The following is a 24,473-nucleotide window of genomic DNA, read 5'->3' as shown; positions in this document are numbered from 1 at the left end:
AAACACAATATAATAATGATAAATATGGTAAATATTTTAACAAAAAGATAAATAGTTTGTAATTCTTTTTTCAAATTATTTAATAACGATAACTTAAAAAATAAAATTATTCCATAAAGATAAAATATAAAGGTTAAAAATATACTTTATTATTGAAACACACCCGTTCTTTCTTTTTTTATTTGATCTTGAACACAACTATTTGAAAAAGAAAATCACTGAAAGTTTAACAATTAAGACGACGTCTTTGGATTGTAATTGAAACTCACAAAATAACTTTTATTTTTCATTAAATCATGTGTTAATATGTTTGACGCAAAAATATCGTACAGATCAAATGGAGGAAATAATGAAACAATGATAATAATTATAAAACTAAGTTCGGGACAATAAACAGATAGAGATAAGTATAACATTTAGTTAAAGCAAGTAACTCGTTTTGTTACTCACAAATTATTATATAGCTTTTCGTAATGTCAACCAAATTTGATGCATTGTATTTTTTTATAAATAGAGAACTGATTAATGTATATATGTTAAAACTGTGACAACAAAATATCTCAACCAAATAAGTAAATTGGTTTAAAACTATTTTCATTTTTTTTTTAATTTCTGGTATATTAAACTGTTTTCAACCTTTCAAATATTTAACAAATTATTAAGTCAGTAAAAAAAATCACATAAAATTTATACCGGTTCAATCTTCCAAAAATTTACAAAAAAATCCAATCTTAACAACAGATCTATTAAATAAGTTAAAATAAATACAATATTAAGCTATGTAATATAAATCTCTAACCACAACAAGAACAAATTTTTAAGAGTAAGACTACACACTCACTAAAAACTAAGAATACATCCCTATTCACAAAAGTTACAGAAAAATAAAACCTAACACGTCTCTACTGTTACAAAGAAATCAGAATCCAAATCCTTCTTAAATATTTCTTCCCACTTTTCCAATTTTGAATTTTCTTGTTTCACAATTGAATGCTATTATTATATTTTTCATGTCTGCAAAAGAATTAACTACGTATATATACATTTTTAATCAATTAGGTTATCTCCTTGATAGATTAAAACATGAACTAAGCTGTATGGTATATATTAAACAATTTTAATCGATTAGATAAGTTGTTTAATCGATTAACATTTATACACACTTTTAAATGATTGGATAATTTTTTAATAGATTAAAATAGAAAGTAAACAATATATTTTAATAGTTTTAAAATTCAGTTTATGTCATTATACACTTAACACAAAATTTGTTAACACATACATTTTAACATGGTTTCACAATTATTAATTAAGCCAAAAAATCATTCAACATCATGAAAAACTATTATTTAATTATCATCAAAACATGTTAAAACAAGTTACCTACTTTAACCATTTGAGTTACTTGGATTTAAGAACTCCCTCTATCAACCATATATCAACCATATGAAGAGAACATATTATATTATTAGGTTTTGTTACCATCACCTTTATAAATATTTTACAAAATTTTATCCTAAAACTAACGATACCTCGTATTGATAATTAATCTAAAGATGTCAGTGGACTTGAGATTATAATAAATTTGATCTTTTATAATATTAACTATAAAATGATGAACTGGGTATATTGAATATTAGTTCAGTTTTTAACAAAGTTAATTGAAATTGTTTGTGTGTATGAATCAAGTGGAAAGCTTTCTGTCGAAGGGTAAAAAAAGAAAAATGATAATGTCTTTGTCTTAACTTTTTTTTAATTTGAAATTATCCGACCACATTTTGACACATTTGTACTCTCAAAATATCTAAAAAAAGTGATGTTAAAATATCATTTTCCAGTAAAAAAATTGGAGAGCACATGGTAATATGTTGATGAAAGTGACTTAAAAGAGTCATCTAGAAAAACCAAAACCTAGGTGCTTCTCAGCTGGCTACGCAAACTCTGTTCATCTTGTCCCCACACACTGCCTCGCAAACCCCACTTATCTTTCTACATTTTTTAAATTTAAATTTAAATATAAGCACGAAAATTTATTCAAAGTAGTTTAATTTGACAAATATATAAATTTAGTAAAAAATTAATTCTAGGTATTAATTTTTTGATAATGATATTAGACAATATTTTTTTATAATATTTAAATATTATTTATGTGTCATTTTGTGATTAGTTCAAAATTATTTCATAATAAATAATAATAATCATAAATATTATCATGAATAAATAATAAAATGTGTTGAAATGTTATAGAAAAAAAATATTGTATAAGTATAATTATCCTAATTTTTTTTACTGGACAATTAAAGTGAATTAGATGAGTTTGATTATTTTGAGATGGCAAATAGAGTGTGATTGTGATGTTGGAAGGAGTGGGTCCCACCCAGAGTTCGGTTTTCCAAGGAGGACACGTGTGAATGAGTTGGAATAGAAGGTGGAAACTGCTTGTTGGTGAGTCAATGGACAGAGGTGTCAGACATCACACATGACATGGATCACCACAAAATTATATATTATATTTCTCTGTCACCATTTTCAACCTTCCATATGTCAAAATTTCATACTTCTTATTATATAGTAAGAAAATAATTTTCTTTTTTACTCTAAATATGCTAAGATAATAATATTAGCATTATTTCTGAAAATGAAAACGAAGTTTAAGACCAAAAAAACATAAAAGTAGTCTTAAAATTAATTGTTTTCTATTAACTTCATACCAAGAAAATGAAAAATATACGTATTAAATTTTAATTTGATTTTCAAATTTTAAAAATTAATAAATATATTCTCTCAAGTTAATATTTATAAAAAAGTTTATGTATTTTTATATTAATATTTAAGTTAAAACATGTTAAATAATATAATCATGTTAAATAATACAAATACCTTAAATCTCAGTTTAAAACTTATTTTTAAATAATATTTAATACGTTAAAAAAATTAACATAATTATATTAAAAGAATTATATTTGTTTATTTTTATTAAATTTTTTAATGTAAAATATTAAAATTATAAAATTTTATTTTAAAATTGGGAGAGTAAAAATATGTTTAACTTATAATATTTTTTAAAAATTTTCTGAAATATAATACAATGATAGAAATATGCTAAATTTCAAGATGAACAATAATTGAAATGCAATAATTATCTCATGCAATCTCATTAAGGAATAATAAAAAAAAATATTAAATTAAAACATCGGGTATGAAGATTAAATCCTGAGATATTTATGTTCATTTAGAGAATAAAGTGCATGCCCTTCCTGCATGTTTTTTTTAATAAACTTGTGAAATATTGATTTAGAGCCATCGTGAGCTTTCTTTTATAGACTTGTTGGTAACGTTTTACAAATTTTTTTCAACTACTTCATTCGTCTTCTACCTTTCAGCTTTCAATTGTGTTGACTTGCTTCAAAATATAATAATATTCATTATACATATCTTTGATTTTAAAAAAAAATATAGTATTTTTTTTTTACCTTTACAACTGCATCGTTTTGAATATGTAATTATTATTAAACGAAAAGTTTATCTTCTTTAGAAGTAAACCTAACTTATTCTTTTTTAATTATTTTCTTTTGTTGAGCGTAGTATTATATGATCCTTTGTAAAAAAACTATACTCAAATGATTGAAAATGTTATTTTTTATGGCTTTATAAAGTCATAACATGGTTATCAAATTTTTGAGTTAACTCTTAAACTCTTACGAGTTTACGTTTCCATACGTGGTTTCCGTTCGAAAGTAAATTCTTTTTTGCATAAACTCGGTAGAATTAATTGTGAAATCGGTAGGATCGCGTAGCTTGAAAGGGGAAAAATTAAAAAAAAAAAGGTTGTTTGGTCTTTTTTTATTATATATTTAATGAAATGCATCAAATTAATGACAATAATCCAAGTATTTATGTTTTACTATATTTATTTTTATGAACTATATATCTATAAATTTTATTTACTTAAAGTTATATGATTTTGTAGACTTATTTGAATTAAAATATTATTTATATAATATTTTTCATCTAAAGTAAACTCTTACGAGTTTACAAGTCGAGTTTACTCAACTCACGAGTTTGATAACCAAAATGAATTTGATATAAAAACAATGTAAATAAAGAAATAAAATTAGATATATTCTGGATTGTCTTATGAGTTTAGTGAAAAGGCAAGAATTTGAAGAATTCAATTAGATAAATCTTTAATTTAATCTTACAAAATGGATAGGATTAAGTTATAATTATAAATTGATTTTATTATTATTCTACGTGAAATTTTCAGTGCTCTTAAATTGTTTCATCATATTTCTCCATATTTTTAAATAGCAAGCACTTATACCATGATATCCAAACACACATTTCTTTTTTCTGTCATAAGTCCTTTTTTTAGCCATACTATTAAAATAACAAAATTTAATTATAAATAATAGAGTTAAATATATTTTTAGTCCCTATACTTTGGAGCGATTTTGGGTTTAGTCACTCTTTTAAACTAAGGTACAATTTAAATCCTTCCATCCTAGAAAACTCTGGTTTTAGTCCTTTTTATCAAATATTTTTAACTTTATTTGATGTTTCAAACGCGTTTCTCAGTTAGCATTGAAGCAAAAATGTGTCAAACAGTGTAAAACAATCCAAATGCTATAATAAAACGTGCTTGAAACAACAAATAAAGTTAAAAAAATTTGGTAAAAAAGACTAAAACCAGAGTTTTCTAAAATTGAAGGACTAAATTGTACCTTTGAAAGAGAGATTAAAACCAAAATCGCCCCAAATTATAGGAACTAAAATCATATTTAACCCTAAATAATATTACAATCATCAAAGTATTTTTGTAAAGGTCAACTAAAAATAAATAACAAAAAAAGTCTAACCTGGTTAAGATAAAAAATATATAACACTACAGAGAGAATGGAGTGCTGTATAATTGATGTTACTTTTTGTTTATTAATCATGTATATGGATTAAACACTGTATATGGATTAAACACCTTTGATTTTTTAAGGACCAGTTAAATTAATGGTGAAGACATGGCAGTTTCTGGGCATTATTATTAACCATGAAAAGACAAGCTTGCCACCTCTGCAACCCTAACTTTGGTTGCTGATGAAAACGAATTAAAAAATTTGCGGGCTTTATCATAGGTTAGACCTAAAGGCTTTCAAAAGGGATTAAAGAGAAAAGAAAGAAAGAAGATATGATGCACTTCTGTGTGAGGCAAAAAGCAAACAAAATATCAGAAACAGTAATCCCTCTTACAAGATGTGCTGTGTGTGAGAAAAATTGAAAATAGGTGGCTACTGGTGGATTCCAAATGACCTATTCAATTTAGTTTAATGAAATGAAAGTATTAATAATAAATTAATATAATTGATAACGTGAATCTGAAAGGGCACGTAAGGCACATGACAAGAGGGTGTGCTGTGGCTTAGCTAGGCTGGACCCTAGCACAAGACGCGTAGATGGATTCCACGACCACCACGTGTACGGCTCTGGTGACGTTGGAATAAACAAATCGCCACCTCAACCAACCACCACACCCACACCGTATATACGCTCTACTCTACGTATACGCCCAATTCCACATACGACACGTGTGAGAGGTGACGTGGACTTCGCCTTCGCGCTCCTTCCTTCCCTTCTTGTCACCACCACCACCATACCCCATCTTTGTGTCAAGGCACACACTGCTGTTTCCCTCGTTTTTTAGAGAGAGAAAATGCACACTTACCATCTAAGTTAATTGTTTCTCCATACCTTGACCCGTTTTTTGGATACTTGGAGCTCCCAGGAGTGTTTTCTCCTTGTGTTTTTATGGTTTTTTTTTTCTTGGCTCGGTGTTTTGTGAGTGAGGATAACAATTGGGCAATTGGGTATCTGGTGAGGTAAATTCTGCAGTGACGTTGGTCGAAAGTTTTGATTTTTAATGCTTTTTGTATTGGGGCATGTGAAAACTGAATGTATGCGTGAAAATTTTAAGTTTCATGATTGGAGAGTGAGTAGAAGAGGAACATATTATGTGCTTTTCAGTTTAGATTTTTGTTCATTGGAAACACCAAGAGAACTTGAGTTACCGTTAATTTTTCTGTTCTTTTTTTCATTCGAATTTTTGCCTACTTAAACAAGAGGGTTAGAATTGGGGCTCATCTGGATCTCGTTTTGCATCTGTGAGAGTTTAGAGTCTTTCTTTCTGTTGATTTGCTCAGTGAAGCGTTTTTCATTTCACGTGGATGTTATTTTCTTTTTTTGGCCTCATGCTATTTTTGTGAAATTCGTTTTCCTGTAACTGAAGAGGGTGTCTGGATCGGGGCTAAAATATTGGCTAATTAAGGAGTTTCACTCGTTTTCTCAGCTTCCTTGATTCGTGTGAAAGTGAGAAATGTTTGATTTGGAAGGGTATTTTTGTCATTTAGCTAGCGGGTTGTGTTTCTGGGAGGGATTATAGCACGGTCTGTTGCGTGTGTTCTTCCCTTTCCATACGGCTTGTGGAGTGCTCAAAAGACATAATTGACCCTTTACCGTTCTGTGTTTGACTCTTGTGTCTACTCTGGATTGAATTATCTATCTGTAGCTTACCATTAATACTGCAGCCTTTCCTGAAAGGTATTTCTGAAATCTCACTTTCTCTAAAACAAGGAGCCAGAAAAGTTGAACTGTGTGTTGGTACCTTCTCTGATGGCCCAGTAGTATCTTTAGGTCCCCCTCTGCTCCTTAAGCATTTACCGTCTCTAATTGATTATGAAATCATCTCATTTTTCTCCACTGTTGAACTTCTCTTCGGTATAGATCAGTCGGTTATACTGACATGTTTTGAAACGTGTTTCACCTTGCCAACTCCATCGTGAATTTTTTACCTATATCAGGATGGTCATCTTTGTTGTGTTCTAGATTTTTCACTTGAGACTCGTTGAACCTAATCCGAAGGTTATATTGGAGATGGGAAATTAACCCATTAGATTTTCCATCCAGGAAATTATAATTTATTTAGGGTGCTATCTTATGCTAGCATAGAAGGTAAACCAGACAGCAGAAATTGCTATGCACTATTTGTTTGTGGTGGAATCTTTCTACTGATATGTAGTTTTTATACACTGAGTAAGATTTCCAGCTGCTGTTATAGGTTCTAAAACATCAATTCCTTCGATGTAATAATGATATATGTTAGTCCTGCATCTTTGTTTAGCCCCTGCCCCCCTTTCTTAAGTTGATTTATCATGTACTAATTTGAAATTGCTGGAATCGCACTTCCCCTTTGCTATTGTTGTATATACTTTCGTGTATACAACAGTAAACCGTTTATAATCAGTAAACATTGTTTTATCTTGGTTGCCAAGAATATATTGGATGATATGTAGATTTTAAATGAAAGTTATTAATTTCGTTGGGACATTTTCTTGCTGATATCAATTAACAAGCTGACATGCCTCCTGTTAATGCAGTTCAGATATTATTCCAGAAGTAGCGAAGCTCCTTATACATTATTTGGCTTAGTGCTCTTTATTTGGAGTGTACAATGGGAAACAATGAGGAAGAAAAATCTACCAAGACTGAAAAGCCTTCTTCACCTGCAGCAATGGTGAGTTAATAAGGGTGTATCTGGTTCTTGACAAATTTGTAACAAGCTTGTATTTTAATGCTGTTTAAACTTGTGAACAGGATCAGGCCAATCAGACCAACCAGCCCAATATTCATGTATATCCTGATTGGGCTGCCATGCAGGTTACCTACCTTTTGCCTTGAATTACTTTGTCTGTTGGTGACTGAAGTAGTCAATTAGTTTCTTGTTAGCTAGCTTCAATGTAAACTAATACACTCAAATTTTAGTAGTTATACTATTCTAACAAAATCAATTATTTGATTGTCTACCGGCTTCTTTGCTCTCTTCGAAAATTTTTTGCCAATAATTTTTTCTTAACACTACAACCTGGAGAACATTATCTTCATTGTCTTATTTTTTCCATATTTGAAATCTTACATCTAAAAATACTGTTTCTGTATTTCCATTTTGTTTTTCACTGGACGAAGCAATGAACAGATAAAAGCTGTTTATATTCCCTCTTGTGAATTATTGATCATTCTCTCTGAATATTAGTATTAGAGGGCCATTCCTTTGGTCCTTTTTATTACCTAGTCCGTATTTTTGATATGCTATCAATATGTTCCCATAAACAATGCCAAACTGAAATTATGCCCTGAATTGCCACTGATTTTGGCAACCAGTGCTTTGATGGTATGAGGCTATTAAGTTTTATCCCTTCCAAATCTATTCTTCTTGCATGTTTTCAAGCATATTTGCCCTCTAATTAGGGAATAGAGACTGTGTTATGGTTTAAAATGTCTGCTATATATCTCCAGGCATATTATGGGCAAAGAGTCACCATGCCACCATACTACAACTCGGCTGTGGCTTCTGGTCACGCTCCTCACCCATACATGTGGGGTCCACCACAGGTAGTAGTATCTCAATGCAATCATTTGTGTGTGGATAAGGATTCTTTGTTTTTTGCATGTTTTGTATGTATTCTAGATGACAAGGCTGAGTAACTTGCTGACATCATTTCTTCCAGCCTATGATGCCACCTTATGGGCCTCCTTATGCAGCAATTTATTCACATGGAGGGGTTTACCCTGCAGTTCCTATCGTAAGCTAGCATTCTTGCAATTTACTTTTTCCTTTTATGCTTGTTTAATTAACCTTTCTCTTATTGGAACTAGTTTTCTTTCTCTGATCTATGAATGGGTGCTCTTATAATGTATTGAAAATGGAAGGACAACAGATGTTAAGAATATAGTGAGATGTGATTCTGCTGTTTGCACCGGGCTGCTTAACCTCTCCATGCTATGATAACCTTAATATAATAAAATCTTGATTTATTTATAGCGTATAAAATGGGTAATAAAAGGCTTTTCCTCATAAGTAGTATGCTTCTTTTGGTAGGAATTTTGAGGCATGTTCTTATGAGTTTTATGTACAAATTATAGGGGCCACACACACATAGTCAAGGAGTTCCGTCTTCACCTGCTGTAAGTTTTAATTTCATCCAAGACCAACTCTTACTAAGTTCTTGAATACTATCAATTTATGATTGGTTTGAATTGGTATAACAATACAGGCTGTGACTCCTTTAAGCATAGAGACACCACCCAAATCATCAGGAAATAATGATCAGGGTTTAATGAAGAAATTGAAGGAGTTTGATGGACTTGCTATGTCAATAGGCAATGGCCATGCTGAAAGTGCAGAGCGTGGAGGTGAAAACAGGCTGTCACCCAGGTTCGATGATCTGTCTTCTTTTTGTATGAATATTTTAATGCATTCTATCTGAGTTTCTAGACATCTCCCACGTGTTGGGGGTGGTGGAGAGGGGAAAATCTGTCATTTGATACTCTTAAGTGAGTAAAACTACTTTCTTTCCCTGCCTAGAATAGTGGTCCATGAATTGATTATGTAAGGGAGTCTTGTGGATGACTGAATAATTTACCATGTTGTGAACAGTGTGGATACTGAGGGTTCCAGTGATGGAAGTGATGGCAACACTTCAGGGGTGAGAACTTGCTTGCAATTAGCATTTTTTTGCTGCATTTTGTTGACCATTTGAAATTATTCACATGTAGTCTTTTTTTTTTTTTTAAATGGCTTGACTAAATTGAAACATTAAAATATGATATTTGCCCATCTTATGCTCAGGCTAATCAAACAAGAAGGAAAAGAAGCCGTGGGGGAACACCAACCACTGGTATGACTCTGTTCTTCACCAAGTGTCACATCTTGATGAATAATAGAGTTGACCTGGGATCACGATTATTCTTCTGTTGTCATCACTCTACACATGGTGTTCAATCTGTTTATTGAGTTGGGTCTTGATAATTAAATGCTATTGTTAAATATTTGTTTCACTTCATCAAGGTGAAATTGCCGAGGTTTTCATACTTGCCATTAGTTTGATAAATGTGGTATGGGGTATTGGTGTTCCATGGTTGCAAATTGCAATTGTTGAAATGTCTCACAAACTAAAGCGTCTTATTTTAAGTACAGCAATCTGAAGTTTACAGTAGGTTCTGAACATAATCTGTGTTGATGGTTTATCTTTTCTGCACTGTTTTAGCAGATGGAGAAGGGAAAACTGAGATACAAAGCAGTCCCATTTCCAAAGATATCGCAGCTTCTAATAAGATCGTGGCAGTTGCCCCCGCTAGTGTTGCAGGAACAATAGTTGGACCTGTAGTTTCTTCAGGTATGACCACCGTGCTGGAGCTGCGAAATCCTTCCAGTGTTCATTCTAAAGCAAATACCACAAGTGCACCACAACCTTCTGTATTGCCTGCAGAAACTTGGTTACAGGTATGGTCAGCATATATAATTCATCCTAGCTGTTCTGATCATATATAGCACGTTTATATACATGTAAATGTGTATGAGGTATCCTCGTCTTTTTCTGACGCCAAAGTAATTCTTGTGGGTATGATGTATTTATGTAGAATGAGCGTGAGCTGAAACGAGAGAGGCGGAAACAATCTAACCGAGAATCTGCTAGAAGGTCCAGACTAAGGAAGCAGGTATAAATATTGTGGGGTTTCTTCAAAAACATTGTAAACCTTCTATTACTTCTTCGGTTGCCAATTTAAAAATCATAATTGATATCACTCACTTGTACATTTGTTGCACGTGATTCCTGTGCATGCAACCCTCCAGAAGAACAAAAGTAAAGATTGTATTAGATGGACTTGTGACTAATGCTCACATTCATGCTTCTCAGGCTGAAACTGAAGAACTGGCACGAAAAGTTGATTCCTTGAATTCTGAGAATGAGACACTGAAATCAGAAATAAATCGACTGACTGAAAGTTCCGAAAAAATGAGGGTGGAAAATGCAACATTAAGGGTACTCTTCACTGACTGTTCCTCATTGCACATGCATTTAATTGTGTTACTTCTTAGTGCTGAATGTCATCCTGTCTTTGACTCAGGAAAAACTTAAAATTGCTCGACTGGGACAAACACAAGAGATAACTTTGAACATAATTGACAGCGAGAGGGCTACACCTGTAAGCACAGAAAACTTACTATCTAGAGTTAATAATAATTCCAGTTCCATCGATAGAACTATGGAGGATGAGAATGATTTTTGTGAAAATAAACCAAACTCTGGTGCAAAGCTGCATCAACTACTGGACACAAGTCCTAGAGCTGATGCTGTGGCAGCTGGTTAATACAGAAAGCCAGTAATTGTACTGGCTGATCAGGTGGTTTTGGCATATTACAAGCCCAAAATTACCGCTAACAGTTTCCAGAGGGATGGATCAGCTGAATTTTAGTATCTAAATCCATCAAAAATCAGAACTAATTCATTGCTTGTCAGTTTACCTAGGACAAAATCTCTGTTACTATTAGATTTGACAAAAGTGGATGACTAAGTTTGTAAAATGAACAATGAGAACTAGAGATTTCAATTTGGAGAGGGTTGTTGAACCGATACATAATTGTGTTTGTATCATTAACTATTGGTGTGGAGTTCCCAATGGTATCTGATATAAAGTTATTTTGGTTTATATTTTTGTGCTACCAATTCATTTCGCCAATATCAATACTTTTTTACTCCACTCATAAATGCACTAATAGCTTCTGCATTTCATATTTTAGAGTGTGCTCTTTCATTTTAAAGTAATTAAATCAATTCATTAGCTTTTCAATGAGTTTGTTGCTACACACCTTTTCCACACAGGTTGGCTATTGTAGAAAGTCGATAGGGCACTTGATGAATGTGTTGATTTTATTAGACAGTCTATTATTTAAGATAGTGTTTGGATTGGATGGCTATATTTAAGAGAAAAATATGGTGGCCATACACGTTATGGATGGCTATATTTCAGTCTGTTCTTAGCTTTCAAAGACTTTAATAGCAAAAGAAAAGCAAAAAAAAAAAAAGCAAGAAATGTTCACTGTTTCTTATAAAAAATTGAAAAAAAAAAAATACATGGTAGCACTATATAAAGTATGGAGAAGTTATGCCATATGTTGGTTAAAATAGTAATTGTATTGAAGAAAAGAACAAACAAATATAGAATTACGCACCGACAATTTAAAAGCAATATTAGATTTAGTGGAAAACACCAAATCTAAGGTAGGTAGTAAACATGGATTAACTCTTGTACTAGAATCAAATGAAATGTAAAAAATTTATGTCGGAGTATATTTTTCTTGTTTTAAGCTGGTTTCTTCTAAATATCTCTTTATTACATCATTTGACAGTTCTCTTCTCTTGGTGCACCTCTTTTCATTGTACAACAATATGGTGTAAGATAGTGATACATAAATAACATTATCCTTTGTTTTGCATTTATCGAGAGTGAATGATGGATCGAAGGAGAGGCAAACGTGTCAGCCACTTTTTTAGAAACACGAAAAGAAAGTTTGTTGAAAGAAAGGGAAAAGTGGGGAGGGCCAGGGAAAGTCAATATGTTGGCTAGTGAAGAAATATAAAAGAATTGTTTGCAGACAAAGTTTGCCCCAATAATCAACATTTGCACTACAAAAGCACTTCACCACTTCTATTTTCCTGTTCACTTTCTAGGAAAAGCTTGAAATTGGAAACAGGATGGCCAGCCTCAGCCTCAGCCTCAAACAGTATATCACCAACTTCTATAGCATGCTTCAACTTCTCTTCCAAAAGGAAATCACCATAACTATGTTGTCCCCAAGATTAACATTGTCACATGCCAGTTCTATAAGCAATAGGTTTAGTAACTAAATGATCTGTTCATATTTCAGATTTGTGCTAAAAAGTAGAATTCTTAATATCATATTAGTTTTAAAAATATGTCCCACATCATTTACATCATTTAAGAATCTAAATCAATCACAGTTTAAATATCGAAATGAAATCAATAATGGTTTTTTTTTTTTTTTTTAATTCAGTTCCTTTAGGATAAAATTAATATAGTTTATACAAATCAAATTCAAAGATAATGAAAATAACCAGTGTTTTCTGATTGTGTAACAAAAGTGCAGCTGAAAATGCATAATTCCTTTAGTAATTTTATACTTTTGAATAGTTATACCTTTTTCGGATAATTTATCATCTTAAAAATAGGGATAACAATTTTTAATATCATTTAGAGATATTTTAATCCCATGATTTTATTGATTTATTTTCCATTAAAATTAATCATCTATAACTTTTGAAAGTATGGAGTGCAGTGACAATTTTGTCCCAGTGTTTGTTTTCAATAAAAAAAGTATATTTAAAATCAAGGATGTTTGTGTTTAGAATTTATATAGTTGTTTTCTTTATAACTCTGAACTTTGATTAACAAAGGAGGCATATTTTATAACAAAAATTAAATAGATGTGAATTATTAAAATAAGTAACATTTGCACTATAGCTTCAAAAAGTAGTTTGATAACTGCAAATGATAACTATTCTAGATGAAAACATTACACTCAATGAAATGAGTATTCAAAAGCATCAAATTAAATAGGTAATTAAGAAATAGTGGAAAATACTAGAAATAATACTTCTAATACAAAATTAAAAGATGAAAAATTTATAAGTCTTTCTACATATATAACAGTTATTTCACTCATATTTACTACATGTAAAACTGCTAACTTACTTGAATTTTAAATACTTATAAGTTAAAAATTTTATTTTAGAGAAATAATATGAAATAATTTCTATAAGTTGACTCAATTTTAATATATATAAAAAAATTGTTTCATTGATATTTAGGGTTTGACGATTTATGTATTATTGATGAATGGGAGTCCTGAACTAGGTGCAATTGTAGACTATTTTAGTGGTCCAATTGGTCCAGCCTGTTATTATTTTAATTTAAGCCCACATTGGACTTATCCAATTTCAGGTGTTCCTTCTTTAATGTGGCTCACTAGTGCATGTCCTTGTGACATCACTCATGGAAAACTGTGCAAGAAAATGATAATAATTCTTCAAAATTTTTAATTTTGTTTGTAATTTAGGTCTAAACTTCTTATATACATGTTTTTTGTTGAATAAAGTGAGATAATTATTCATACATGTGTAACATTCTTTGAGTTTTTTTAAGAATTGATATTGCATTATATGTATACCTCCTAATATACCGATCGAATTAGTACAATCGATCTCTTACCATTAGAGTCAAAATTATTTATTAATTAATTTATATAGGTTAATAATCAATTTTTTTAAAATAGTTATAATTAAATTGACTTTAATAAAAAAATATAAATATATATTTATTATAGTCTTAATTATTTAAAATTTTCTAGTTATCGACTTAACCAAACAAATAAAAAATAATATTAGAATAAAATCAATAAATTATTTTAAATGAACATTACATTTTATATCCAAACAAATTTTATTTTCAATTTTAAAATTTTAAATAATAAATTTATAAATTTTTTTTATTTAATATAATATTCACATTCATCTTCAAATTTGAATTTTTTGAAAGTTGAATAACATCTTATCTTAGATCTAGAACATGTGCATTGACCGTACTACATTAGGTCCCGAGTACCCAAATAAACAAATAATTATACTGTTGAATACAATAAACAGAGTATACATTATATTATAATATATTTGTTATATATATATATATATATATATATATATATATATATATATATATATATATATATATATATATATATATATACTACGTCAATGAATTAGTTCAACTAATAAAATAAATAAAGTTACATTATATAAATGAAATCGATTAATTTTTTATTTAAATCATGAAACTTTATCATAATTTTTTTTTAAACAGAATATTGGATAATAGAGAAAACAAATTCAATATTATTAATCAACCACTATATTTGGAATATCTCTTTTTGAAACTTAAAACTCATGTATGATTTTATCTTTAAAAAAGGTTTAAAAATATTAAAAAGAATAATATTTAAACTATTATTGTATAGATTGTATGAAGTTAAATTAAATTTAAAATTTATATTTAGGTATGATAATATATATGTTAAGATTGTGTAGGTGTGGTGTGAGAGATGTGACATGTATGGAAAGCAATGTCGTTGATTAGTGGACATTAAGGATGAGGATATGTGGGGCGGTGGTAGTTGGCTACATCAGAAGGTAGTTTGCTACGCCCATTCCTCAACACGTGCAACAACATCTCTTATCAAACATCCAACAGTAACTGTCAACACATGCTTATATTTTACGGTTAATCCAACATTTTCATATTCAATAACAGTGAATGAATGAGTATCGAAGGTTCATGTTTGGGAAATAATGTCTTACATTTGTTATTTTCTGCCAACTTTCACATCATCTTATTTAAAGTTTCCTTTTTTTTATTCAGAGTCTTCAATACTCACATCAGGAATCTTCAATACCCACATGAACATACTGATAAAGTTTTCCTTTTCAAAATCATCATTCTGGAACTTAAATTCCTCATATTGATCTTATGGGTTTCAAATCACAGACAGTAAAAGGTTGTTTCATTTTTTTTATCAAAACTATATTCAAACCACAGTAAACCAAACCAAACCAAATCTCTAAAATATATTACTTTACTTTATCTTTACCCAATATATCTCAGGAATGGTGATCATCAATTACCATTAGTAAAACTAGTATTACTGTCCTCGTTTTGTATCTATTCATTTTACTAAAGTCACATATTAATTCAGAAATAAAATTCATGTATTTTTTTATTGTAAAGTATCCTAGTAGGATCAATCATGAATTAAGTGGTTAAGAGATCTTTTGATTTTATATGAAACCGTAATTGAATAGTTCGTTAAATCATGAATAAAATTAGCATTAAAAATAAGTATATTAACTTTAAGTTATATTATTATTGATTGGATTATAATTGTGAAGACCTAGAAATATGATAAAAAATTGATTGGTGTTTAAGTTAATGAAACCAGTAAAAGACACTAACTATTAAAAAAAAGTCTGGTTCATTAACTTAAAATCCCATCTCTCTTTATAACTGAATTTTTCATTTCATATGCCTTCTCTCTACCACTTCATCTTCCTGAATGAGTGTATGGTCGATTAGGTGGTGTCCAAGCTTCCACGACGTAAAGGGTTTCACAAACACTATATTAGTTTCTCGTTCTTCAGTTGGTAAGTTGTTCTACTCATTTTCCGTGCTTTTAAGGCTCTGAGCATTCAACGATTCTGTCATGCATGTGAACATTAGTTTCTTTTCTCCACTTTCTAGCTCCAACTTGGTTTTAAGAGCTATTCTTCACCACCGAAAGGTGATCTGTAGGTCCTGTTAAGCTCATCTCTGTGTGGGAGGTACTGGGGCATTTCAGTGAGTTGTATTGTTGTTACCAAGGTAAGGGGAGCTAGAATACTTCTTTATTTTGTTGTATGATATGAATGTATGTTGAAATATGACTCTGTGTGTTGTTTTAGAATAGTATTTTAAGTTTGATATGCATATGGTGTGGTTTGTGTTGAAACTGAATTCTATGAAGCTATGTTGTGACGTTATAACTATTTTGGATGGGTTTTATTGTTGTAATTTGGGCATGTTGAGAGTACTTGGAGTAACAAATCTGTTATAGTTGAATTGAATGGAAAGTAAGTGAAATTATAGTGTTTTAGGGCAAATCAGAGGAAGTGAAGTATTGATTTTGAGCAAAGGTGGTCTTGAGTGAAATTGGGCTATTTGGGTAGCTTAGATAGGTCAATTCTGACTTGTTAGGATCCTAAAACTGGTCTAAAACATGTTATTAGTAGTATAATTGAAGTTAGGTCAGTTAGTTTAACAATTTAGTGTATTGGGGCTGGAATTGAGTCTTAATCATTATAGAATTGTAGTAGGAAGGTTTAAGAACATCTATACATGTTTAATTAGGCATAAATTAAGAATAAGAAGTGCTAGAAGTTGGGGGGAAAGGCCTATAAGTAGTAGGAGGGTGTGTGAGAGCATAATTCTACAGAACTTGCATTTTGCAAATTATGCAGTCTCACTGTGCGAATTGTCTCGCATAGAGAGACCCTGTAGAGAGTGCTCTCTGTTTAAGTCATTCGTTGTGCGAGCTGGTGCGTTGTGCGAATGAGTGGAGGGTTCTGCTCTCTGTTTGATGGTTCACATAACAAATCTAGTCGCTATGTGATTGGGAGAAGTATGGGGTCATTGCCATTTAATTTGAAAGGCGAATTTGGGCGCATAGCAAGGTGTTTTAGGTGTGTGTCCTCTGTTTGAGCTCTCGCATAGCAACCTGGGTGCGCTATGCGAGAGGCCTGAGTCCTGTAGTCTCAGCGAGTTAATTCACATAGCGAATAGGGGTGCGTTGTGCGAGACTATCTTGTCTCGCCTTGCGAACAGGGTGCGTTGTGCGAATCTTCTGAGTCCAGTTCATTCTTTAGCCACTTGTTTTGAATTAAACTAAGTATGTGTAATGATTTAAATACAAAGTGTGATTGTTGTGATGTTATTAAGTTGCAAGTGTGTGGTCCTAAAGTTTGTGGTTGGTCTTGAATGTAACAAAGTGTGGTTGATGAACATAATTCCATGATCCTCAAGGGAGGTTACATGGTGGTGCCCTGTATGGTTGATGGACGTAATTTCATGATCCTCACGGAGAGGTTCCGTGGTGCCCTTAAAGTGTTAGAATGATTTGCATGGGAGCTTAGTCTTGGGGGTTATCCTGAAACTACAATGGTTAATTATTCTCAAGTAGAGAGGATTGAACCATGTCGTGAGTACTAGCAGGAGGTCTTAGTCTTGGAGGCTTCCAGTATGCTCCAAGGTATGGCATAGACTAACTTCGTGAGTGTGGTAGGGTGAAACCCATTGACAATGACTTTGCAAAACAATAGAAACCACCACGAGTGCATGACCTGCCATAGTTTGACAATCATTCTAGTCCGGAAGAGTCAAGTTAAAAGTACAAGTCATGTTTGTGTAGTCTAGTATATCTGCTTTAACTTGCATATCATGTGTGATTGATATAATATGATTTTTGTATGCCTAGCTCACCTTTGTTTCTGTGTTTGTCTGTCTGTATATTGTTTTTCTTTTGTGATGATCACCTGATTGGTGTGATTTGATTTGAGAAGATTTAGTAGAGAAGTTGACCGAATCTATAAAAGTAGATATTGTCTTTTATAGATTTGTTTTTTTATAGTAATTAATTTATCATATATGTAAAATTCATAAATTCATTTTAGTAGTGTTTTACTATTAAAAATAAATATTACAATAAATAGATCTAACATTAATTATAATATACATATCCAACGTATATTTATTTCTACGTATAAATATTGATTTTAGTATTGAAATGTTCTCTTCGCTAAAACTTCTATTCGACTTAATCATAAAGAAAGGATAAAAACAAAATATTGTTTTGAAATTTGAAAATCACTTCAAACCCCTGAACCGAAACAGTTTCATTATAATATTGTTTTGAAATTGTTTTTCATAAAATCTTTTTTATCGAATATTTAATAAATTGACCACTCTTTATACCAACTTATTAAATATCAAATAAAGAAAATGACATAACTCAAAATTAATAATTGGTATTTTTAAAGTTTTAAAAATAGATAAATAAAACGAAACTGGTTTCCATATAAAATCAAATACAAGCTTATAATATAATAATAGCTTATCTACACTTTTAAAAAAATAATTAGGTCTGTAATCTATATGTATAATTAGTTATGCCGTTTATATTTTTCGAATTTTATAAGCGAGTTCAAGTTAATTTACTGGTTCGAATTCAAAGAAAAACACTATTTTGTATCTATTTAAATAATTTCAGGTACTCCTGTATAAGTTGCATAAGATCAAAGAATCTATTATAATTTTTAATGTAAGAGTCCAACTAAAAATTTAAATAGTTAAAGGTTTTTGTTTTTAAAAATATTAAACCTTAATCATTAATACAGTTTACCGTAGAAAATAATTTCAGTGCAACAAAATGCAAAAAATGTGTATGTAATCATGATTGAAAGAGACAGGAAAGAAATAAATGTGTACAGTTAAAAAAATAATAAAGATGATAAAAAAATATACTTTGGCCCAATTAAATTTTTTACGTTTATTTAATATAAAAAAATACTCTATTTTACTTTTATACTATATATGAAATAAATCTAAAAGTGTACGTAATATGATTACTCAAGATAATATTACTAAACAACATATTGTATGAATAAATGTAACTTAAAGTTCAAAATACTAACGGTGATGCAGAGTCTAGAATTCCATGGACGTCTCTTTGCTCTTATCCTCTCAATTGAACAGCCGTGACGAAATAACAATAATAATTATAGTAATTATTAATTTTATTGTCATACTAATAAATATAGTGAGGATAATGATAATTTTTTATTGTGGGAATTTCAATTTCTTCTTTGTGTGCTCTGTCTCTGTATATTAAAAAGAAAGAAAATGGTCAGTGTTTCCGTGCTAAAAGAAAAAAGAAAGAGAAATTGAAAGATAAGCCCGGGATTGCGGTGACAAATCCATTTTGCACACCTCATTGGAAGAAATACCGAACATCTACGCATGCCCTTATAATAGTATGCTGAAGTGATGTGATGCCTCTGTGTTGTGTGTTCTGTGTTTAAGACATCAGTGTTTTTTTTTTTTGTTTTTTCTATTGGTTTTTCATCTTGAGATGGATTCATCCATCACCCTCGATTGTGTTGTGCTGTGTTGTGTGTTGTGTATGTGACTGTTGATTCTCTCCACCACAGACAGTCCAAAGAAAAAGTAGCTATCAACCCTGTACTGTAATGGTGTATATTTTATTCTGGTTTTAAATCTTGTACACAAAATTATTATAGTTTAATTGACATTAAAAAATGTTTAAAATTTTTGACGGTTTGTACATGTGTACATTTACTTCTCGTATCTCCACGTCCAAGAACTAGATCTCTTCAGCAGCCAACAGACACAGAATTTACAAGACCGGTTTTTGCTCCTTATCTTAAGCTTCTGTAAAAGTTTTATCTCGCCCTCACACAACATTGTCACCTACCATTTGCTGTAGTTTTTTTGGTTTTTCAAATCTTGGGGTTGTTGAAAGTTTTGAACTTTCTTGATTCAATTGCAAGTATGGTCTTGAATGCATACTTCTAAGAAAAGGGTACCTTTCAACTTTTTGAACGCTTCTTGTTCGTCATGTATGTATCTATGTGCTTGATGAACATGTGCTGCCTCGTGTCACTGGATGTGTGAATTTTCTTAACTCATTTCACAGAGGTCATGCATTATTCTGGCTCCTACTGCTGCTTATCTCTGCATCCAAGACCTGGTGTCGGTTTAGACTTAGAATTCCCGATTCCGGATTGTTGAAGTAAGTAAACTTATTACCGATGTTTGGTTAATGGGAGATTTATTATTCAGTAATCTCTTGAGTTTTGAGTGTTCGGTCTTTCTTCCTGAATTGAATTTTCCTGAAGAAATTCTGGTTATTGTATTCTGCTTATATTATTAAAGAAATTTTTTATTTTATTACAGCTGTAATATATGTATGTGTGTGTATGTGTGTATGTATATGTATGTATGCGTGCGTGATTTATTTATTTACTGATAGTTATTTTGTTTTTTCAGTGTTTAATTGTCTTTTTCTGCTGTAAATCTGACAAGTTTTAAGGACATGTTTGGATGTGTACCAGATAGATTGGTATTCAATTGGCATATGTTCAGTGTAATGTTTCTGCTCTTGGCTTTCTGGAGTTTTCATGGAATTCTATCACACATTCCTGATTCTTGTTTAAATAGGTTTATTGTTCCGTAGATCTGAATCATACCAGTGAGAAGAAATTTTGAGTGAAATTGGGTGTTGGGATTTTGGATTTAACTGATTAGGAGGCTAATTCACGTGTTTGTTACGGTATAGGTGTGAGGTGGAGACCCCTTCAATCATCTGGCATTGCATGTTCCGAATTTGAGAAGCTTAATAGGATTTTGGTGAAGAAATTTAGGATCTGCAGTAATTTGAATGGGGCATTCTGCAGCCGTATGGGACTATAGAGCAGCAACTGAAATTACAAAGGACTGGAATGGAATTGATCAAGTTCTGCTTCGGACCCCAAGGGGTTCTTCGGCACGGGTGAGAAATTGTTCATTGCAAAACTTGTATCGGTTTTAACATTTGGTGAAGTTATGATTTTAAAATTTATTATGACATCCAATGTGAATTCTTTATGTGGATAACTTGGTCTGTAAAGATACTTGTAGTTTGAGTAATACGATTACTTAGATTAACTGTTTTTTCTTGAAATTAGGTAAGCTTACATGGGGCGCAGGTCACTTCATGGCGGAATGAGCATGGGGAAGAACTTCTATTCACAAGCAGCAAGGTATGTCTTTCAATTTTGATTGAATATCAATTTGTACTTTTCAAATTATATGAATTTTGTTAGTTGTCAGCGCTGATAAGGAGAACATGTCAATATTTCATAATCATGCTTTCTGAAATTTTTCATTTTGGGATAATCTGCATTATATTGCAACTGGTATGTGAAGGGCATTGGCCCAAATAATCAATAAATTTAAGAAGAGTTTGGATTTTGATGAATCATAGTATTCTATGCTGTCCATCAATCACATCGATGCAAGAGAAAAACAGGGAAGAAGGGTGCATTGTAGTGCTTTTGTCCTTTGGAACCACTGGAATTGAATACCGGTATAATGAAAAACTTTGACGGAAAAACCAACTTGATAACTGATGATTTTGTAGGAACACAGATCTTTAATCAATTATACTTTTTAAAGAGGCAAGTAGTAATAACTAACTATTTTGTTTCATTTTCCATTATCTGTAGGCAATTTTCAAGGCTCCAAAAGCAATCCGAGGAGGAATTCCCATGTGTTTTCCACAGGCAAGCTTACTCCTTTTTACGTTCATTTTATATAAGTTGTAACATGCATACTTACATATCTTGAGCTGAATTTGTTTGACAGTTTGGAAACTGTGGATCGCTGGAGCAGCATGGTTTTGCAAGAAATAGAATGTGGGCAATTGATGAAAACCCTCCTCCTCTTCCTGGAAATGACTCCAGTGGGAAATCCTTCATTGACCTGGTGCTAAAATCATCTGAAGAAGATATGAAGTGCTGGCCACACAGGTATGAATAGCATGATGTGATAGTATAACAGGGATATCCACTCTCCATGTGTTTGATAATTTGAATCTGGCATATATGCACTTGATATTACTTTTTCCTGTGTTTGGCAGTAAATTTCAAGCAGTAGTAATCTAACGATTGTTTGATAATTGTACCAGTTTTGAATTCCGTCTTCGGGTGGCTCTTGCAGCAGATGGGGACCTGACTTTGATATCTAGAGTCAGGAATATAAATGGCAAGCCATTTAGTTTCTCATTCGCGTATCACACATACTTATTGGTTTCTGACATTAGGTATGGATAATTCTTTGTTGTACTTGGTCTGCATTCCTTTTCCTGAGTGTGTGGGATGATGTCCAACCATCATTTTTCTTTTCCATAGTAAATTGATTGCTGAACACTTGATCAGAGTTTTATTTAGCACTAATGGTACTTCCTTGTTAAATATTTATAGTAGACAAATATTTGGTTTTTGTTCTGAAACGTGTATTTTCTGCATTTGCTGAATGCTTTAAATTGTGGGATTTTAACATTCAAGCAGATCTTAGAGGACTGTTTCTCTTCTTTAGAAACTAATAAAAACTTACACTCTAATCATTTAAAACTAGCATGGATACTCTATATATTAGGTGGATTATTCTCCGAATACTGGAATTATGAGTTTTGGTAAATATGAAACAAGTGATCAGTCGTAATGAAAGTACAAAGTTCTTATACAGCCTATAGAATTTGTAAGCATTTGAAGCAGACTACTGTTTGCAATGCTTGTTGCCTATATAGATACTTGTTTATATAGTTTTACTTGAACTACCCCTCTTTTGATTGTTTTAGAACAGGAAATTTTATTTTAAGATTGGCAATCATTATTAACGCCACATTAACAATTTTGTATAGTGAGATAAGGATTGAAGGTCTGGAGACACTGGACTACCTAGACAACCTTTTCAAAAAAGAACGATTTACAGAACAAGGAGATGCAATAACATTTGAATCTGAGGTAAACCCTTCTAGGTTATATTGATGTTAACAAAATGTAGATATTTATAGTTCCATGCTGCAATTCAAGCTCTTGCTTCAGGTTGAAATAACTATAGCACTACATTCCTGGCCTATGCTGCAGTTTTGTCAATCAGATACAATATCCACTGAAGTCTTTTGGTTTTGACACAATGAAGGCTAATGAATATATTTTTAATATCCATACTTCCTTCATGGCAGGTGGATCGAGTTTATCTTAGCTCTCCAAACATAATTGCAGTGCTAGATCATGAGAAGAAGCGAACATTTGTTATAAGGAAGGAAGGTCTCCCTGATGTTGGTAAGCTCTATGAGTTGCAATTTTTTTCCACAAACAAAATACAAACGTGGATAAGGTTTCAAGTTGTAGAAAATTTAATTGCAATCCTTTTCATCTTAACTTTTATGGTGTTCTCAGCTGTGTGGAATCCATGGGAAAAGAAATCAAAATCCATGGTAGATTTTGGTGATGAAGAGTACAAACAGATGCTTTGTGTTGACGGCGCAGTGATAGAGAAACCGGTGAGCTTGAAGCCGGGAGAGGAATGGACTGGTCGGCTGCAGCTATCGGTTGTGCCATCAAGTTTTTGCAGTGACCGTCTTGGTCTTGACAGAAGTGGTCTTTGAGGAATTGTACAAAAGGGGTCTGAGTTAATGCTGCTACTACATCCAGCAATGTAGTAGCTTCTAGTTGTAGAAATAGTGTTGTTTAGTAGGAGTGTCAGGTTTTATGCTGTTGTGATCTTAGGCTAGAAATAGTGCTTTAGAGAGGCCTATGTTTTTTGTGAGAATGGCTTTCAAGTGTTACCAGGTCATTAGTCAGTTGGTTCCTTCTGTTCTGCTATGGATGCTCCTTCTTTAAGCATTAGATTTGTTGAGTAGGTTCCAAGTTTATTCTCTCCATGGATTTCATGATATGTTCCACGGCATGGATAATTTATCTTTCGTGTTCCACTTTGCTTATATTGGATGATTACGGCTATGATCTGTCTCTTATGACAGATAACACGAGTGATTAGTGGACAATGTGATCATGCATCTTTTTTTGGCATTTTCCATTTTACAGTGATACGTGCATAATTTAATAACCTTCACATAACTTTTTAGAGATTAAGTTTTGTTTAAAATCACTGTTTTTATTTCATGGTTAGTTGGCTGAATTATGCTATAAATGACTTTTAAAGTAATCTAGAAGTCAATACTTTTATTATAAATGATGTTTACAATTGAATGACATTGTCAAGAATTCTGATATTGACTGTGATGGAATTGAATTCATGTCTGTATTCAATAAAGTGGGTCAAAAGTGGTGCGTCAAAAAGCAATAGCACTTCTCCTGCTTTGTACAAATGGGACCGATGGGTGTGCTGAGATATGAGACATT

General features: G+C 31.6%; 2 protein-coding genes across 15 annotated transcripts; both read left to right on the top strand.

Moving 5' to 3' along the window:
* Positions 1-5,601: 5,601 nt before the first annotated feature.
* LOC106754112 (common plant regulatory factor 1-like) lies at positions 5,602-13,878 on the top strand. Of its 11 annotated transcripts, none has more exons than XM_022777812.1 (14): positions 5,602-5,870; positions 7,430-7,561; positions 7,642-7,704; positions 8,341-8,439; positions 8,553-8,627; positions 8,968-9,009; positions 9,099-9,259; positions 9,482-9,530; positions 9,674-9,722; positions 10,092-10,327; positions 10,465-10,542; positions 10,743-10,868; positions 10,954-11,031; positions 12,558-12,785. In XM_022777812.1, the coding sequence occupies exons 2-14, from the start codon at positions 7,499-7,501 to the stop codon at positions 12,732-12,734; spliced, it is 1,296 nt and encodes a 431-aa protein (XP_022633533.1). In that variant the 5' UTR covers positions 5,602-5,870; positions 7,430-7,498; the 3' UTR covers positions 12,735-12,785. The 11 variants fall into 11 exon arrangements, with proteins under 11 accessions (XP_022633533.1, XP_022633530.1, XP_022633534.1 ...); XM_022777809.1 differs by having other exon boundaries at positions 5,604-5,870; positions 7,425-7,561; positions 12,558-12,784; XM_022777813.1 differs by having other exon boundaries at positions 5,608-5,870; positions 7,425-7,561; positions 10,095-10,327; positions 12,558-12,782.
* Positions 13,879-19,411: 5,533 nt separating this feature from the next.
* Positions 19,412-24,115, top strand: LOC106754113 (putative glucose-6-phosphate 1-epimerase). Of its 4 annotated transcripts, none has more exons than XM_014636073.2 (10): positions 19,412-19,517; positions 20,201-20,296; positions 20,843-21,055; positions 21,231-21,305; positions 21,771-21,827; positions 21,910-22,073; positions 22,232-22,366; positions 22,967-23,069; positions 23,291-23,390; positions 23,508-24,115. In XM_014636073.2, exons 3-10 carry the CDS (start codon positions 20,945-20,947, stop codon positions 23,714-23,716), a joined length of 954 nt encoding a protein of 317 aa, XP_014491559.1. In that variant the 5' UTR covers positions 19,412-19,517; positions 20,201-20,296; positions 20,843-20,944; the 3' UTR covers positions 23,717-24,115. The 4 variants fall into 4 exon arrangements, with proteins under 4 accessions (XP_014491559.1, XP_014491558.1, XP_022633537.1 ...); XM_014636072.2 differs by lacking the exon at positions 19,412-19,517 and adding an exon at positions 19,556-20,086; XM_022777816.1 differs by lacking the exons at positions 19,412-19,517; positions 20,201-20,296 and adding an exon at positions 20,547-20,650.
* The last annotated feature ends 358 nt before the right edge of the window (positions 24,116-24,473 follow it).

The sequence above is a fragment of the Vigna radiata genome, unplaced genomic scaffold, assembly GCF_000741045.1.
Source record: "Vigna radiata var. radiata cultivar VC1973A unplaced genomic scaffold, Vradiata_ver6 scaffold_83, whole genome shotgun sequence".
Classification (NCBI taxonomy): Eukaryota; Viridiplantae; Streptophyta; class Magnoliopsida; order Fabales; family Fabaceae; genus Vigna; species Vigna radiata.
Note: the sequence above shows the minus strand (reverse complement) of the source record. Positions and strands in the feature narration are given on the sequence as shown.

Excerpts from the sequence above, each read along its gene's own strand:
- LOC106754112 (XM_022777812.1), top strand. The coding sequence starts at position 7,499 with ATGGGAAACAATGAGGAAGAAAAATCTACCAAGACTGAAAAGCCTTCT. Across the intron at positions 9,010-9,098 it reads GAGTTCCGTCTTCACCTGCT|GCTGTGACTCCTTTAAGCAT; the intron begins GTAAGTTTTAAT and ends ATAACAATACAG. Across the intron at positions 10,328-10,464 it reads CTGCAGAAACTTGGTTACAG|AATGAGCGTGAGCTGAAACG; the intron begins GTATGGTCAGCA and ends GTATTTATGTAG.
- LOC106754113 (XM_014636073.2), top strand. The coding sequence starts at position 20,945 with ATGGGGCATTCTGCAGCCGTATGGGACTATAGAGCAGCAACTGAAATT. Across the intron at positions 22,074-22,231 it reads ATGAAGTGCTGGCCACACAG|TTTTGAATTCCGTCTTCGGG; the intron begins GTATGAATAGCA and ends TAATTGTACCAG. Across the intron at positions 23,070-23,290 it reads CAATAACATTTGAATCTGAG|GTGGATCGAGTTTATCTTAG; the intron begins GTAAACCCTTCT and ends CCTTCATGGCAG.